Here is a 16,837-nt window from a genome sequence, read left to right on the forward strand (position 1 = left end):
AGAGAGAGAGAGAGAGAGAGAGAGAGAGAGAGAGAGAGAGGTAGATGGAGAAAGAGATAAACTCTCGAGGACGAGCGTGACATTTGCGGCCAAGCCCAGCGAACGAGCGTGTTGCGTGAAATGACCGAATGGTGGACGCGTTATTCCCGAGACTTGATTAGCCATCACATTAGCCGGGCTAGGCATGTCAACGAGCAGGAAGAGTGGCAATAGCAACAACAAGAGCAGCACCAACGGCTCGGGTCGAGAAGCGAGGAGCCGAGCCGTTCGTACCGCTTTTGCCGAGGAGAGAGAGAAAGCGAGCTCGTGACGCGCCGGTGGAGTTGGACTTTACGCAGTTGGTAGTGGTGACGATGGTGGTGGTCGTGTGCTCGTTGATGCAAGTGGGGAAGGGGACGGAAAGCTGGTGGTGGATGTCGGGGTGGATTTGTCATACAACCCTACCTACCCTACCCCAGGACTTGGATCAGGGCACCGCCACCAGACGGCGGCACCGTTTCCATCCAAGGAAGAGGGTAGCTCTCTCGTATGGAGCAGCGAGAACTGGAAGAAGCGGACGCCTAATAGCGCTGAAGGACGGTACCTGCGTGGACATATGAGTACATGGACGAAGCACTGCATCAGCCGGATTCAGGGCGAGGGGCTGATACACTTCGGGTATCTCGGAAATGTATGGATATATCACACATATCGCATCCAAGTTGAATGTAGCCGAAACTGACAGACATTTCTTCCCCGCCAATCTTACACTCCCCTCGTCCAGAATGGCAGCTTATGTTCCGTGTATGTATGCTGATGTGGGTACTAGTGTGCGTGACGATTTCTTCACGGGAAGCGAGCTGACTGCAGGAGAGCGTAGAGAAGGGGGAAGAGATGCGGCAAGAGCAAGCGAATGAGAGAAAGACGGCGGCGGGAGATCGATGTGGAGGAAGAGCTGGATCCAGTATGGAGCATCGCGAAGAGATGCGAAGGAACTTCCATGGCGGCAAAAGAGAGAGACAGGGGGAGAAGGGGAAAGGCCTCGCCATGTTTGACCGCCGTGAGAGTCTTTAGATAGAGAATCCTATATAAATGTGTAGTATCTAGAGTATAAACACTATCTGGCACTCTGTCTCCGGCAGATGTTGTGTAGTTAGAGTATTTATATGGATAGATATTTCGCGCGCTGTGTAAAACCACACACCAGTCTCTGTACGAATTTGAATAAATCTCATCGATCGGGCAATTTCCAATTGCTTTTTCTTTCTCTCTCTTTCTCTCTGTTTCTCTATCACTCACTGTGGGACGCTTCACACGACGTCCGCTCTCGCGAGTTCCGCTTTCGATTAGATTCCGTCGCGATGCAATCTGTCGGTCGATGTAACACGATGCAAATTGCCGGAATGCGTGTGAACACATTGACATCGTCTCAACGAGATCGGAGACAAAAGAGACGTAAAATTCGCGTAAAACAGAAAAGAGAAAAAAAAAGCGTACGTTGCTACGGCAGAAATTTGCATGCCTTTTGCACGTTGCGATCAGATCCGCAATTAGATTGTGCATACACTTTGCATAAATATATGTGTCGAACACCGCCGTACTGTAGGCCACGCACCTCTCCGTCCTACGTATCGTTTTTGTTTCTCGCACTTTTCACCTGCATACCAGTCCACCAGGTACTCCTCTAAGTATTGACGAACAGCCATGAGAAGTTGAAAGTTCTCGAGGTGTAAAAAAGATTTAAGAGCAATTACACTTATTTACTTATCTTTCTCTCTCTCTCTCTCTCTCTCTCTCTCTCTCTCTCTCTCTCTCTCTCTCTCTCTCTCTCTCTCTCTCTCTCTCTCTCTCTCTCTCTCTCTCTCTCTCTCTCTCTCTCTCTCTCTCTCTCTCTCTCTCTCTCTCTCTCTCTCTCTCTCTCTCTCTCTCTCTCTCTCTCTCTCTCTCTCTCGTGTCATTCGTGCTAACTAGGCGCGTCGTTTAGCTTCTTCAGCGTTCTTTAGAACAAAAAAAGTAATCTAAAGAGCGAGAGTATGCAGCGAGAGGGAGAGCGAAGAGCTGCCGGCGCGTCTCAATTTATTTTAATTTGGACGATATTAGTTTTAATTAAGGCGCACAATTAACGCGGGACACGTCGCCGGCGCGCGACAACCACGCGAGAGAGGCGAGACGAAGATAACCTGGCTTTAAAAGCTCCGAGGGAACTTGTCCGAGCCGGGGCGGGGAAGGAAGGAGGGAGGAGAGAGTGAACATACCAATTGCGCTTCGCGACACATACTCTTTGGAAGATAGAAACGTATGTCGTTGCGTCGCTTTTGTGTCTCTACACCGCGAGCCAATTACGCGTTGCACTGCGAAATCCGGAAATTCTTGAGGAGCGAAAGGGAGTATTATCACGGCTAGGTCGGCCTTATGAGGAATGGCGAGAAGGAATCCCGTTAGGCGGGGCGAGTCTGATATCCGAAGTAACTATTCAGATATGAATCTGATATGAATCTCGTCTAAAGATAGAGTTGGTCGTCTTATCGTACCGCTGTTAGATTATGCTTTAACAATTGAATTACCGCCGATTAAGAACCTATTTCTACCAGAGTGGTCAAAATAACAGGTTCCGCAGGGCAAGAGAAAATATGCTTTCTTTTATTTTATTCAACGTCAATTAAAGTAGTTGTATATAATAGGTGAGGTATTTTCGGTGGCGCGCAAGGAAAACAAATTTGCTATTTATCCAACAAAATTATGTTTCCGTATATTTATCTCGCTATCTAAATATCGCTATTAATTTGAAACAAAATCGAAAGAAGTATATGTATATAATAACGTTACATGAAATATGAAAACGAAACATGAAAAGGCTTGTTTTTTATTTTTTCTACTTTGCTGATAAGTACTTTATTTGCGCGTCAGTCTATTTATAATAATAGATTTGAAAACAAAATGGCCAATTGACACTAAAATTTGTATATAACGTCTGGTATATTAGTCTTTAACATCATTACTAGTTTTTTACTAAAATCTCACGTGTAATTTAGAAAATATTAGACAGAAATAAATAATAGAGTATAAAGAGTGCTAACTTTAGTTGCAAATATCTCAGGTTTCGAGTGGCAAATCTCTTTTTAATTGCATGAGCAGTTAGTTAGATGATATTTCACTGTGCGAACGCAAGTTTCATCAAATTCTCAGGAAGCTGAGGAAACTCGTTTCACGATACAACTACCTTGATGACAAAATGCACACTTATTTTAATTCGAGTGTAATTTTCACAAGAAATTATATACAAGTCTGTCATTTTGATTGCTTTGGTAGAGTTAACGAAACCTTACGCGTGGCTGTTCTATCGAGTATCTTTCCTGTGCTTTTCTTTTTACGCGCAAATTACATCACTCTTATTGAATCATTCCCGACAGAACTTCGTCTCGTATCGCGCTTAGGTGACCGCTGCTTCAGTCCCTTTCCTCCTTCTTACACTTTTCTAACGCAATTCGAAGGTACTCTTGAACTCGTGTTCGAGTTTCGTATCTCTCTCTCTCTCTCTCTCTCTCTCTCTCTCTCTCTCTCTCCTGCCCTTCTGTCTTCTTTCTCGCCTCTCACTCGGGCATCTCTCCTCGAGAGTTTTCCCTCTTTCGTCCGTGTATTCAGTACTCACGTTATTGGATCAATACGCGGGGTTCCAATTAATCCGCAGGGGGTATCCCTCGACAGATGGCTAACGGAAAACACTATGGCCTACCATACCGACCCTCCCGAAACACGCGCTCCCATCACCGTCTTATACATTATCCAGCGCACAATGCGCGTCATTAAAATTTCCTCCCGTCTCGGGAGAGCAACCCAGATAATTGGCGTCACTTTGGCACTTACGATGTGTACATTGTCACTCGAGATCTTTGTGCGTCGGACGGTAAAATAATCCGTGCTGGGAGCACACACCTCTAGCGTAGATGTACGACGCGCGAAAGTACGATCGAGGAATCGAGCATAGCAGGAGCCGGGATTGCGATCGTGAGTTATTTTCGTAAACCAATTTACAGCTGACCGATGCGAGTTGCGGGGACGCCTCTGTCCTTTTCTCACCGAGATTGGCAACGATCTTCCAGCAGCGGCGGTGACGGAGCCATTAAGCGAGAGATCGATCAAAGACGACTCCTCGTGGACGGTCCCCGCAGTTCATCTATTCACCCTCCTTCCAGCAAACTTCCTATCTAGGCCAACCCTGTGGCCGGCCACTCCAACATTCTCCCACATTTTCTCTGCCAACCGAGCCCACACACCGTCGAGATTAAGTCTCCTGCGATTTTAACGTTCGCATTTATTTGTATTTATATATTATACTTTCAAATTCCCTCTTTCCTTTGCAGATTCTGGATGTATTAGCTGATCTTAAATTGTTGCCTTTAGCTGTCTGGGCGAAATTTGACGAAACAATGTTCGTTCTCGCGTGCCGGATCTTCATTCGCGGCGCGACTCGCCCGTTTTAAAACGGACGGAAAGGGCGAGTCACCCCCCTCTGAATGACACACGGCCGACCTACATTTATCGCGGTATCATGCGGTCTCCCCGAGGATCGGCATCACGTGCCGTCGCGCAGTTTAACGCATTGCGTACGGCAACCCATTCCCAGGGCGCGCACATGTTATGCACACGGCCGTGCCGGAGCCTTCTTTACACGGAAATGCTACTTTTTTTCCTGCACATTTGTTTGCCTCGATATTCTTTCGCAATATTCTATCGCGCGATGCTGTTATCGCGCGATAGATAACCGGACAAAATGATCTCAAATTTGACGCATCATCAGTAAGGCAAGATACCGATTGCTCTGGACATGTTCCCATATAATACGTACGAAAACCTGTCGTTGTCAATTTCAAACGTTGCTATTTTTATTTCTGTTTTAGTATTAACTCGAAAAAAATAATCAAATACAAAATTTGGCGCGATACAGTCATATACATAGTCATCTTCCGTACAAATGTTAAAATTTTCACGTGTTACCTATTTTTTTATTTTTTTTTTTAATGTGTTATATTAATGTGTTTTTTTTTAATGTGTTATATTAATGTCAACTTAATAGCTTAACGTTTTTTGTATGTCACTTAGAAATACCATATTATTTTGAGTTCTTTTAACACATATATTTAAAAGAATTACATTTCTTGAAGTTACTTTAATATTAACAAGAATGAAAAAGCGAGTCCTCGAATAATTATAAACTTTAATATATAGCGTAATCAAATTTATTAAGGGGAAATATTTTGATCACGAATAAGTTAAAGTAATTGATGTAATTATATGTGAATATAACATGAAAAATAAATTATGACGCGTTTATCTTTGTATACGTTCATATTATATAAACAGTTTCTGTTGATTGTTAAAACGACCAAGAGGTATAGCTGGTAGAGTATAGCCGGAAGTAAAAATAACTATAATTTTAGTCAGGTCAACTATTTTTTTTGTCCACTTAGCGTGATTATCGGGGCGTTTACTTTGCGCGACGACGCGATAATGCACAAAAATGAAGCATCACTTGGCTGAACCTCGAGGCACGATTTCCTAAACACGAGACATCTCGCGATCTATACGCAATGCATTAAAATGAATGTGGTTATATCCTCTCTTAGCTCTTCCTCTTCCTCCTCTGCTTCTTGTGGGCGTGGCACTGTTTGCATTTAATTAATCATCTCGGTGTGCTACAATATCGCGTAATTCCATCGATCCTCTGGCTGTCTCGAAATCATTTATTATTCGGCATTACATACCCTGGCGCTTCGCGACATGTCGGACATTTCACGATCGCATCCACCTCCTCCTGCTCCTCCTCTCCGTGCAACGTCAGAGATTCAACTCGTCATGATCGCACACGGCTGTTGTCATTAATCCGCGAGTGAGCACCGCAGCACTGTTACTCGTAATTTAATAACACGTTGGAAAGGATAAATCGAAACGTAGAACGAGTCATTGTGCGAGCAACGATAGCGCGCAACGTGTGACGCCCGTCTTGCCGCGCGACATTGACAGCTGTCATTCCTTCCGATATAATACGCTATATCTATCTGGCTACCTATCGAACAAGAGCAGCCGCGTCGTTTTCCTCTCGACGATTTTATAACTTCCTATTAACGTCAACGCGCGCCCCGAAGGCCATTCCGTAGCGCCATATTTAACCCCGCGCGACAACTGCTGCGTCGCCACCACCGTGTGTGTGACCTGATTAGATTCTACAGCCGGAAATTAATTCGTACAATGTTATAGGCGCGCACAGACAAGAACCGTGCGTGCTTTCCGGATTGATGCTGCTCTGATTAGGTGCCAGGATTAATCGTATCGTGGAATTCCTATACCGATTATTCGCGACGATCGATCCGCGGTAAAGGACGCGCGGATTTGCTCGGAGAGGGAGCGAAATATAAAGGCGTGGGAAAGAAACGTCAAATGGCGCGTCGGTTGTGAGTTTATCCGTCGCTGGTAAGGTATACAGAGAGCTACGCGTATCTGCAACGTTCTACCTTGCCGACCTTGCTCGCACTTCCGCTTCCGGCATACCAACCGAGCGACATCCACGCGACACGGGTGGAACGATGATGTTCGATCGAACGACGTGCTTCCGTTTAATTTGTTTATTGAGATTTTTGTTTGTAATCATGATAGATTGTGCGCAATCATGTTCCATTTATTATTCATATACACGGAGAAAAATAATTTGCTGGCTCAGAAAATTTTCTGCTGGTCTAGCAAAATCTTTTCGTTTTTATATGAACAGCAAAAAAATTTGCTAACAGTACTAATCACTATTTACTGGATATAATTTTCTAAATCTACAAATTATTTTGCTATAAGAATCATGATGGATTTATATAAGCAGTTGCAGTTTTGCTTTGATAGCAAATAAATTTGCTAAGGATACATTATTTTGCATTAATAGCAAATTAACGTGATTCTTAGGACAAATACATTTAACAAATTTTTTCTATTCTGGCAACAAAACTACTTCTGCTCTAACAAATAATTTGTAAAATTAGTTATTAAATTTTTTTTATATCACTACAAATATGCAGTAGCAACGACGATTTTGCTAAAAGAGCAAATTAATTTTTCTCCGTGCACGGAGAAGAAAATTTGGTTGCGTTTGAACGTGAAGTTTGAGTGTAATGAACGAACCGTTTTGGCGAATATAGCGTTTATAGCGAATAGAATTTCTGCACGGAAAAAACATTCTGTTGGCGCAACTAAATTTTCGGTTGCTAGGGACTAGATAAAAATTCGGTTGTAAAAACAGAACAATTCCTTTATGAGGCTTCTGTATAGTCAATTGTTCTCAGTTGCTTCAACTGAGTTCTGATATCGTTGAATATTCGCAGACGAATATTTTCGGTTGCGACAACAAAAATATTAGTTTTCTCTCATAACAGAAATATCGCTTCTGATCACCTAATTTTCAGTTGATTCCTATTTGGTTACACTAACTGAAATTTTTTTTGCGTGTGGTTTTTGGAATTAGAGTTATAAAAATCACACAAGTTCCGTGTCTTGCAAGCAAAACGGCTCGTTCATTAAAACCAAATCTCACGTTTCATACTCTGGGAGTAAAAATTTCTAAGAAGTAAAAAATATTTATTCGGTGAGTTACACTGAAAAAAAGTATTTGAAAATCTATTCGTGGAATATTAAGTTTATATCTGCGAAATAAAATTTATTCCTGTGAGTAAACTTTATACCCTACAAATAAATATTTAAAAAAGTATATCCCATAAATAAATATTCCTTTCTCAGTACATACATAACATATTTGCTCATACATAATAATTTTATCATATTAATACTATTTATTATTTTATCATGCTAATACTTATTACATTTTTTTTCAAATATACACATTTTTTTTTAATTTTTAATATTTTTAAAATATACATTTTCTTAAAATCTTAATTTTTCATGAAAATAGTTGTTTATTCTACTTAAATGAAAAGATTTAAATCTCTAAATAAATATGTTATTAGTGTATACCAAATATTTCTCACTTTTTAGACATCTTTCTCTCACTGTATAATCAAATTTTTTTCTGATGGATCTTTCTGTTATTTATGAGCGGTTTTATATAATATTTTTGTTTTATTTTCACGTGCGAAATGTGATATTGTGACACATTTGAGGAATTTTGTTCTGCAAACACGACCACATTGGGCAGATATTATCCGACGTTCGCGAGCCTCGCGGTTACGCGCCAAGACTCATCACTTCTAAATATCCACGTGATATAAAGGAAGCATCTATTCGCTTGGAAGCATATTGAAATGGAGATTCATTTGAAGTCGGAAGTACCAGTAAACATATACGAGAGACGAACGACGGCGCAGCGGTATTAATGCGGCTTACCCGAAGTAGTTTCCGTCAAAGGGAATTAATAGTGAATACCGATGCCGACGGAAACTCTAAGCTACCGAATAGTCATTCGGCTATTTCGGTTATATAGCGACTCGATCGGACATACTTCGACCGTTATTGGCGCGAGAATAGCGCAAGGCACGTTATTCTCGCGCTTATTGAAGCACGACCCTGTCAAAAGTTCGCGTTTAAGTATGTAAGTTCGCGTGTAAGCATTATTGACACTAGCTTTATTTTATTTCGCATCGCAGCTATTTTGAGCATTCTGGAATGGCGGCATTAGCTCGTGTGTGGTTGGGGATTTACCGCAATTGAAGTCCACTCGCGCGTTTAAATTGCCGTGTGTTGTTATTACAATTTAAATTTTGTCAATTTGGGCAATGCGTACAGTAAAATATTTCCTATTAAATCTAACACACTTCGCATGTCCCAATTTACTTACTCTAAAGTTTGTGTCAATTTAATATGAGGCAAATACGTCGATAACACAAATAATACGTTGAAAATAAACACAAAAACGTTGCGCACTATCGAGTTACTTTAATATTTCGAAACGACGAATACGAACTCGAAGCAAAAATCAGTGTAAGAAAGTGAAAATAAGACAATATGTTAAATCAATACATGGATATGTTGAAAATTTAACACGAAAACTTTTGCGCAGATTGATTTCAACGCAAATGCAAAATCTGATATATCCAAAATAACGAATCCGAGGCGTATAACAAACCGTTGCGAGCTTTTTTCTCTCTCGCGAAGGGATGATTGTTTAATTTCTATAATGGATGACCGATCCGAGAATAAAGTTAGTGTTATTTGTTGAAAAAAGTATATTGAGAAAATATCTAAAAATTAAAAAATATTTCTTAGGCGGGTATTAAAATATTAACATATTAAATCAAGATTCTTTTCATTTAAAGCGAGTATTGTTTATTAATATTGTTTAAGTAAAAAATACTCGGTTTATGAAGAGACTTGTGATTCAATATGTTAATAACGGCTAAAGAATATTTGTTAATTTTAAAATACTTTTTTCTCAGAATATTACTGACTCAAGATATTACTGACTTTATTGCTTCTTACAAAAAAGTTATAAAGATACCGAGGTCAATAACTTGATTTTAGAGATTTAAGTCAATGCTGTGTTGCTTCATGTCTAGGGCGGGAAAAGAAATGGACACAATCATAGAGTGCATGCAAAGAACCGCTTTATTTATATTGAGTAGGCCGTGCGTTGTGAGAGGCGAGGGGACTCACAATAATCAAGCACCCCGATTTGTGAGAGGCGAGGGGACTCACAATAATCAAGCACTCTGACTTTTGAGAAGCAATCAAGTCAATATAACTTTCCTTTTTATCCTTATAACTTTTTACTTAAAAAAATGTATAGAAAGTACAAATAATGATGTAGGAATGCACCGTATCCGTTGAAAATAAGGTATTGCAGTATTAGCCTATTTTGAAAAATGACGCCTCGTAGAGGTCAAATGGTTCATTGCAGGGGACCTGTGGAGACTTTTTATCAGGACGACAAGATCTACAACATATCAAATCTTCAGCCAATTCGAACCGAAATTCAATTTCCATAAGGTTTGTGCGGGGTCCTTTAGCTTCGGTAGTATCGACATTAGCTGTCCCTATTTCAATGACAACATCTTATCTGCCACAGCTATTTTTTAGTTCTGGAAGCTAGTTTTTTTTGCGTGTGTGTTCCTCACACAATCACGACCGACTGTACAACGGGAGCGAAAGAGCGATGTAAGTGCCGCGCGAACCATTCGACTCGCGCGTCGACAGTTTTCCCGCGGGATATCGCGCTCTGCTAGATGGAGGCCAGCAAAATCCCGTCGTGGGTACACGTGCGCCAGCACACTGCACGCATTAATAAATAGCGGCCCAGTTTTCAGGCGGAAACGGTAAAACGCGTATTAATTAACGCAAACTGATCAGAATTGGTTAACATTCATCGATCGGACAACGCGACGCGTTGATGGTCGCGCGTTGTATGCGAAAAGCGGGACCGCCATATTAAATTTCGGCACGTGCGTCGGCTGCTCATTACGCAATTGCGTATTTAATATCCTATTTAGAGTCGCGTGCGAAATTCTTCATTTATCTCCTCGTTACCTAGTGTTCTACTTTCTACCAGATAATCGTCTCTACATAAGATCAAACGTATCGTCGTGCTTTTGTGCATGTGCACCAACTAATAATAAATAATATAAGATAAATAGGCCAATGAGAGATAGCCAAAAGAGATTAGCTTTCAATCCAAGTCTTTCAAAATTTGTTTACGAGAGATAGCAAGGGAGATCTGCCTCTTCTAAGAGAATTTTGGAAGACTCTCATTAAAGTTACTTTCCGCAATTTCTAACTTGCGTTTGGTTCTTGTTGGCTCATTTATCTTATAACTGCATATCAAAGAGCCTTAATTAATTATTGGATTCTAATAAAAAATATGTGCACTTTAATTTCGGCCTTATACTCGATGAAGATCGAATTCCCTTAAGATTCCCATGAGCTTCGTTTCCGGCGAGCAGAGTTTCTACCCTGACAAAATTACAAAATGTAAATGTGGAGGATTATGCAACGCTAGGTCCTTGGACAAGCTACTCATTCATAACCATGTACACCAACAATCTGCGTCTAACGAGCTAATTTCTAAGTAAATCTCCGCTCGCGCGCTAATCCAACTATCCGAGGTTTATCGATTTCTCGATACATTGAACACACGACACTTTGAACGCCGTTTTTAGCTACAAAAAACCTGTGTGGACGTGTCACAGACAAAGAGCATGACAATCAAATGTTTCTGCAAAATCCCTCCTACCGTGTGAAAACATTCAACCTGTCTGAAGCACAACATTCGGTAATCTGAGGAAAAATAGAAAGGAAGGGAGAGACAGAGAGAAAGAGAAAAAAAAAAGAAAGAGAGAGAGAGAGAAGTGTAACATAAAATAAAAAGAAATTAGAAGAAAAGAAGATATGAGCGACAGTTACTCACAGCAATATCAAAACGGTACACGGAGAAGAAAGATGGATTTAATCAACGTGACAATGACACAATTAAATACGTTTTGGGTGAAGAAAACAGAATTTGTCTGGCTCGCTACCACAGTTTATTTGGAGAATTTTTTCCACATTACATTTCATGTAATTTCATCATTTCATTTGTTTTCATGTAATTGTGTAAAACTTGTTGGCTTGTTTATATAAGAAAAATATCATTGCCATATACATGTGAGTTTGGTAGCGAATATGTTAAGTAAAATCGAAAATTTTGTGTAAAGACGAACTTGAAGTGAGAGATGTCACACACATGTGTGACGCTGAGAGCAAACGGATTAAGAACCAAATTCGTTTCTGAACTACAAAGCTCGCGAATGTCAGATAGTATCTGCCAAACCGTATTTGCAAAGTGAAATTTCGTAAATTTCGTGTACAAATTTAGTAAACATGTACACGGGGAAAATTTTATAGTAAAAATTACTATAGAATAGATCAAAACTTCTTCATAACTGGCTATTCTTTTATTCCATATGTGTTATTTATATTTCAGGAACAGAAACAAAACAGGAACAGAAAAATGTACTAGGATTTTAGCAAAATTTGCAGTTTCTCGAAATGTACTTCAGCAAGATAGATCTTACTGTGACAGTCTATTCCTACTGTTTCTACGTTCGTACAATTTTCTTATGTTCGCACATTACTACATTTCCAAAATTCAAAAGAAACTATAATATTTTCTCCGTTTGTAACATATATTGCATTTTATACTTTAACATAAAATAAAAATAGAATTCGGTTTTAATGAACCAGAAATTCCGTTTCCATGAACTGAAACTTGCGTTTAGTTGTGTCATCATGTTATTTCAATCAATCTCTTTCTCTTTGCGTACAAAGTAAACACATTGAGAAAAAATTTATTTGTGGAAAATATAAAGTTTACTCAGCAAAATAAACTTTATTCTTAAGAAATAAACTTTATATCCTTATATTTATGTTTGCAAATTTATGTTTGCAATTTTCAAGTATTTTTTCTCAATGCAGGGCAAAGAGAAAAGTGTTCAGACATACTATTATTGTATATGACATTATATTAGTCTATATAATAGAATTGGTAAAGCTATTGTTAAACAAAGTCCAGAGAGATCTGCGGAACAGAAAGAGAGAGAGAGAAAGGACGAGAGAGGATATGTAGATACGACAACTGCTACAACTGTCACAACTGTTCAGCACTTTGCTTACTCATGTCTTTTTACTACTGACCTACCCGCTGTATGTGTGATATATATTCTCTTTCAGCCGATCGGCGGGTAATACGTGTATTCGACCGGCATCGTCCTCCTGCGTCGGTCTCTTGTCGTGGCGATTGCTTGTGCCGGCATTACAGACGGCGCTTTACGAATTCCTCTACGCCTCAATGCGCCTCTCGTTTCTTCGAGTGGTCGACCGAACGCACAACAAGACCGCTCTCATGACCGAACTATTCTCAAGTTCGAACACCAATCGAAAGTATAATCAGTGTATTCTTCACTGAAATGTTACACTTAAAACTGGTAGTTTAGTTATAGGACTGCAATCAGTAAAATCACGCTGAAAGCATCAGTTTAGGGGTTGTAAAAATAAAGCTTGGCAGGAGTAAAGATGAGCTAAAATTTGGTGAAAAGGTAAATTAACAGAAGTATAAATTTGTTATATTTATCGTATGTCTATTAAATCTGATTTTTGCACAAATGTATTCACAATGTGCTCTTTGCGTTCTGTTTCTTGTCTTCTATCTTTTTATGGCTTACAGCTTAATCTACAATGAGTTCTTTGCTTCTTTCTCTTTATCTCTTTCTGACTCAAACTCTAAGCTTTAAGCTTAATCTACAATATGCTCTTTGCGTTCTGTTTCTTGTCTTCTATCTTTTTATGGCTTACAGCTTAATCTACAATGAGTTCTTTGCTTCTTTCTCTTTATCTCTTTCTGACTCAAACCTTAAGCTTTAAGCCAGAAAACAAGAAACAGAACGCAAAGAGCATATTGTAGATTAAGCTTAAAGCTTAGAGTTTGAGTCAGAAAGAGATAAAGAGAAAGAAGCAAAGAACATATTATAAATCAAGCTTAAACAATATCTATTAAAAAATTAGATTTCATGAATATTAACATCACTGCGTTCATCTTAATTCTGTTCTGCAAAAGAATCATGCTTTAACGATAACCAACCTGATCCCAACACAAGTAATTTAATATCAGTTTTAATATATTTTTTTATTTATTATAATAATTGGTTCACACACAAGTGAATTTTGAAAAAAAAAAAAAATATATTTCCTCAATTGTTACAACACATCAAATTTAATCTTTCCACTGAAAAATTTAAGCTTGTAAAATAAATAAATAAAAAATGATTTAAAAATTTGCGGGATTTGTGCAAACCGGTACTTATAATACTAATGAATAAAAAATATATCAATGTTGATTTAAGCTCATGTTGAGGTTGGTTGAAGTTTGATTCTCTTGCAGAATAAAATTGAACATAGTGATGTTAATATTCGTTATAAAATCTAATTTTTTTTATATCAAGATATTATAAATAGACATACGTAACAAAAAACTCATACTCCTACTTTAATTGACAACTCCCTAAATTTTACACAATTTTTATTCCTGTCAGGGTTTTGTAACTCTCTTAATAGTAAAAATTGTTATGATGTACTTTGCGAACACAGACAGTGTCATTGCACGCAAGGCGCACAGAAGCCATTAAAATTTCATCGTTACTAACGTAGAAAGTTGGATTTGGTATAACGTATAACGAATTTGCGTATTACAGATTTTGCGGTGAAATCTTACTTCCACTGGTCGAAATTATAGTGAAAGGTAAGACGGAGCAGTAAAGTGGGAGTGTTCTCACTGATAATCAGTGAATACTCACTGATTATCAGTGAAACAGTTCCTTTAAGCCTGATCTACAACGTGTTCTGTGCTTCCAGTTTGTTTCTGCCTTAAGACCTGTTCTACAATACGTATGTCGCTGTCGTATGTCGGAGTGCAGCCGATGGGCCAATCAGAGGATTTGTCTTTCGAGAAGAGTTCTTTTCACTGAACCATCAACTGTGTTCCGACGTCCGACAGCGACATATTGTAACGACGTATTGTAGATAACCGACCTAAACCTTAAAGTCAAAAAAATGTAGAGAACACGAAACAGGAAGCAAAGAACACATTGTAGATCAGGCTTTACTGGTTCAATCAGAGACGTTTTTATTGATCCACTTTAACAGAGCACCAAAGAGAGAGAGAGGGAGGGCCAGGGAGAGTTGAAGAGAGAGAGAGAGAGAGAGAGAGAGAGTGAGAGAGAGAGAGAGAGAGAGAGAGAGAGAGTGCCCTCCTGTCTGTCTGCTCAATCGTGGATCTCTCGGCGATCGTGTTCGCGACTTATCACGCCGATCTACGGCTCCCTCTCTTCGTTCTCGCGATCGTAGACACCGTCGCCTCGTCCTCTTGGGCTGTTCCGTGCGTGTCGAAGAGGTTCGAGCTAGCCTTTCCTTTCCTTTCTCTTGTGTCCCTCTTTCTTTCGACGTCCGGTGGAGTCAAGAAAGAAGCAGAGAGAGAAAGAGAGGGAGAAAGAGAAAGGAGCACGAGGGTGGATGAGTGGGAGGTAGAGAACAGAAGTGCCTTGCGTCAACCCTTTCGCAGGGCGTGGTGGAAGGAAAGGAGTCGCGCACGAACACCTCCAAATGTCTCCTTTCTTTTACAATAGGCTTTGTTCGCGCTTTGTCGGCGTCCTGAATCGACCTCAAACAGAAATCACTTTATATGTTACCGGCTGTTATCGGCTAATTGTCGGCCCCGCATTTGCATCGTATACGGGAGAGCTCCGGTTCCGGATAGGGTAAACACAAGTTCGACGGCCATGGGCGGAAAAGGCGGCCATATGGTTGTAATTTCTCCAATAATTGCCGAATACGTACATACGTTTTAGCACCTGAGTATACGCATACACATAAACTACGGGAAGTATCGATTATCTTTGAGAATGACTATAGAAGGGTACTATTTCAGTAATCACTGGGCAAATTGCAGCTTATAGTCATTTTTTCTTTATATATGTGTCCATTATACTTGAATATACCTCATGGGACGATTACCTACTGCGGGTTGGCCGAAGAAAATTGTCGCGATTAAATGTAGAGGAATTAACACGCCGAGACGCGCGAATCGCGGCCGGCAGTCGTCGATACTAACGCCGGCGGAGAATTCCTGTTGGCAAATATGCGAAAAGCGGATTATATGCTTATCTGGTTTAAATCGCGAGCCGGGAGCGCCGGTAACACGCGTCTCGCGAAAGATCGCGCCGTCCGCGACTTTCTACGATCTCGGCAGCAATTTCCCCTCACGTATTTTCCTTGATCTCTCGCGTTCTCGCCAGCTCGGCAATCGGGGAAGCCGTGGCCTTTGAAGCGAGCAACAGGGTCGATCGTTACGATCTAATTGCTCGGTACGGAGGAATCGATTCTCAAAGGGAACTCCGAGACGTAGCTAGACGAGAATAGGAAGAGAAGGCGGAGGAGAGGGAGGAGGAGGGTAGAGGGCGTGACAGGGAGAGAACGAAAGAGAGAGAGAGAGAGAGAGAGAATAATCTGCACGTAGTCCATCAGACACGACGCGTTGCATTCTTATTTTTCTCCGAGCCTAAATATTTCTCCTCCGCGGAATCCGATCAAAGCGACAAAGGACAATAGCTCAACGACGCACCGTTGCGTGAGAAAGTTAATAATAACGTATAGCCGGCGAGAGAAAGAGGAGAGAGAAAGAAAGAGAACGTGTATGTGCGCGCGCACGAAAATGTGTGTGCAAGAGAGAGAGAGAGAGAGAGAGAGAGAGAGGGGGGGGGAGAGGGAGGGGCAGCACACTGGCGGCTATTATATTCCACGATGTGGCAAGGAACGTACAGAGCATTAATCCGCTTTGAAAGTCGTTAGAGAGTTAAGGTCCTTCGAGCATTAACTCAGAAATAGCGTTTACAAAAGTCGGACGCGCCACCGACGCCGGAAACTGACTCGATCCGTGCAGTTCCTAGTGGGTGAAATAGTGGACAAACTCGTTATCGAGGGAGCCAATTAAACATACGCTCGCGCGCGTGCGCGTGCACGTATGTGTGAGCGCATAAATGTTTGCGCGAGTGTGCACACACAGCGCACAATGCACTACGTGTACGCGCTGTTCGACCAGATCTAACGGTCTATAATCTAGGTCACTCCGAGATGATTCTCATCGTCGCTTAATGTACACTGCGTCCCAGACCTGACGATCCTCCTCTCTGCAGCTGTAGATTCCTTATCTAATTTGACGCCGGGATTTTTCCGAGAGCGCGTTGGCAGAGGCCGACAGACGGAGTTCGACAGTCGCACCGACCTGGCGATACATCGCAGTCTCTCCCCCCCCCCCCCCCCCCCCCCCCCCTCTCTCTCTCTCTCTCTC

General features: G+C 40.8%; 2 protein-coding genes across 10 annotated transcripts in view; one reads left to right on the forward strand and one right to left on the reverse strand.

Moving 5' to 3' along the window:
• LOC116846028 overlaps positions 1-16,837 on the forward strand; it is a 117,317-nt gene that overhangs the window by 77,764 nt on the left and 22,716 nt on the right. The window contains exon 5 of one of the 2 annotated variants that reach the window (XM_032819347.1): positions 12,670-13,167. The exons of the other annotated variant lie outside the window; for it this stretch is intronic. Coding sequence (XP_032675238.1) covers positions 12,670-12,684 — 15 coding nt within the window. The 3' untranslated portion in view covers positions 12,685-13,167. Of the gene's footprint in view, positions 1-12,669; positions 13,168-16,837 lie in introns of those variants that run through there. 2 annotated transcript variants of the gene reach the window in all.
• The window catches only part of LOC116846027 (RNA-binding protein Musashi homolog Rbp6), a 220,025-nt gene that overhangs the window by 27,459 nt on the left and 175,729 nt on the right, over positions 1-16,837 (reverse strand). The window lies entirely within an intron of this gene.

Source organism: Odontomachus brunneus, unplaced genomic scaffold (assembly GCF_010583005.1).
Source record: "Odontomachus brunneus isolate Ranch 3 - 2012 unplaced genomic scaffold, Obru_v1 Obru_scaffold_060, whole genome shotgun sequence".
NCBI lineage: Eukaryota > Metazoa > Arthropoda > Insecta > Hymenoptera > Formicidae > Odontomachus > Odontomachus brunneus.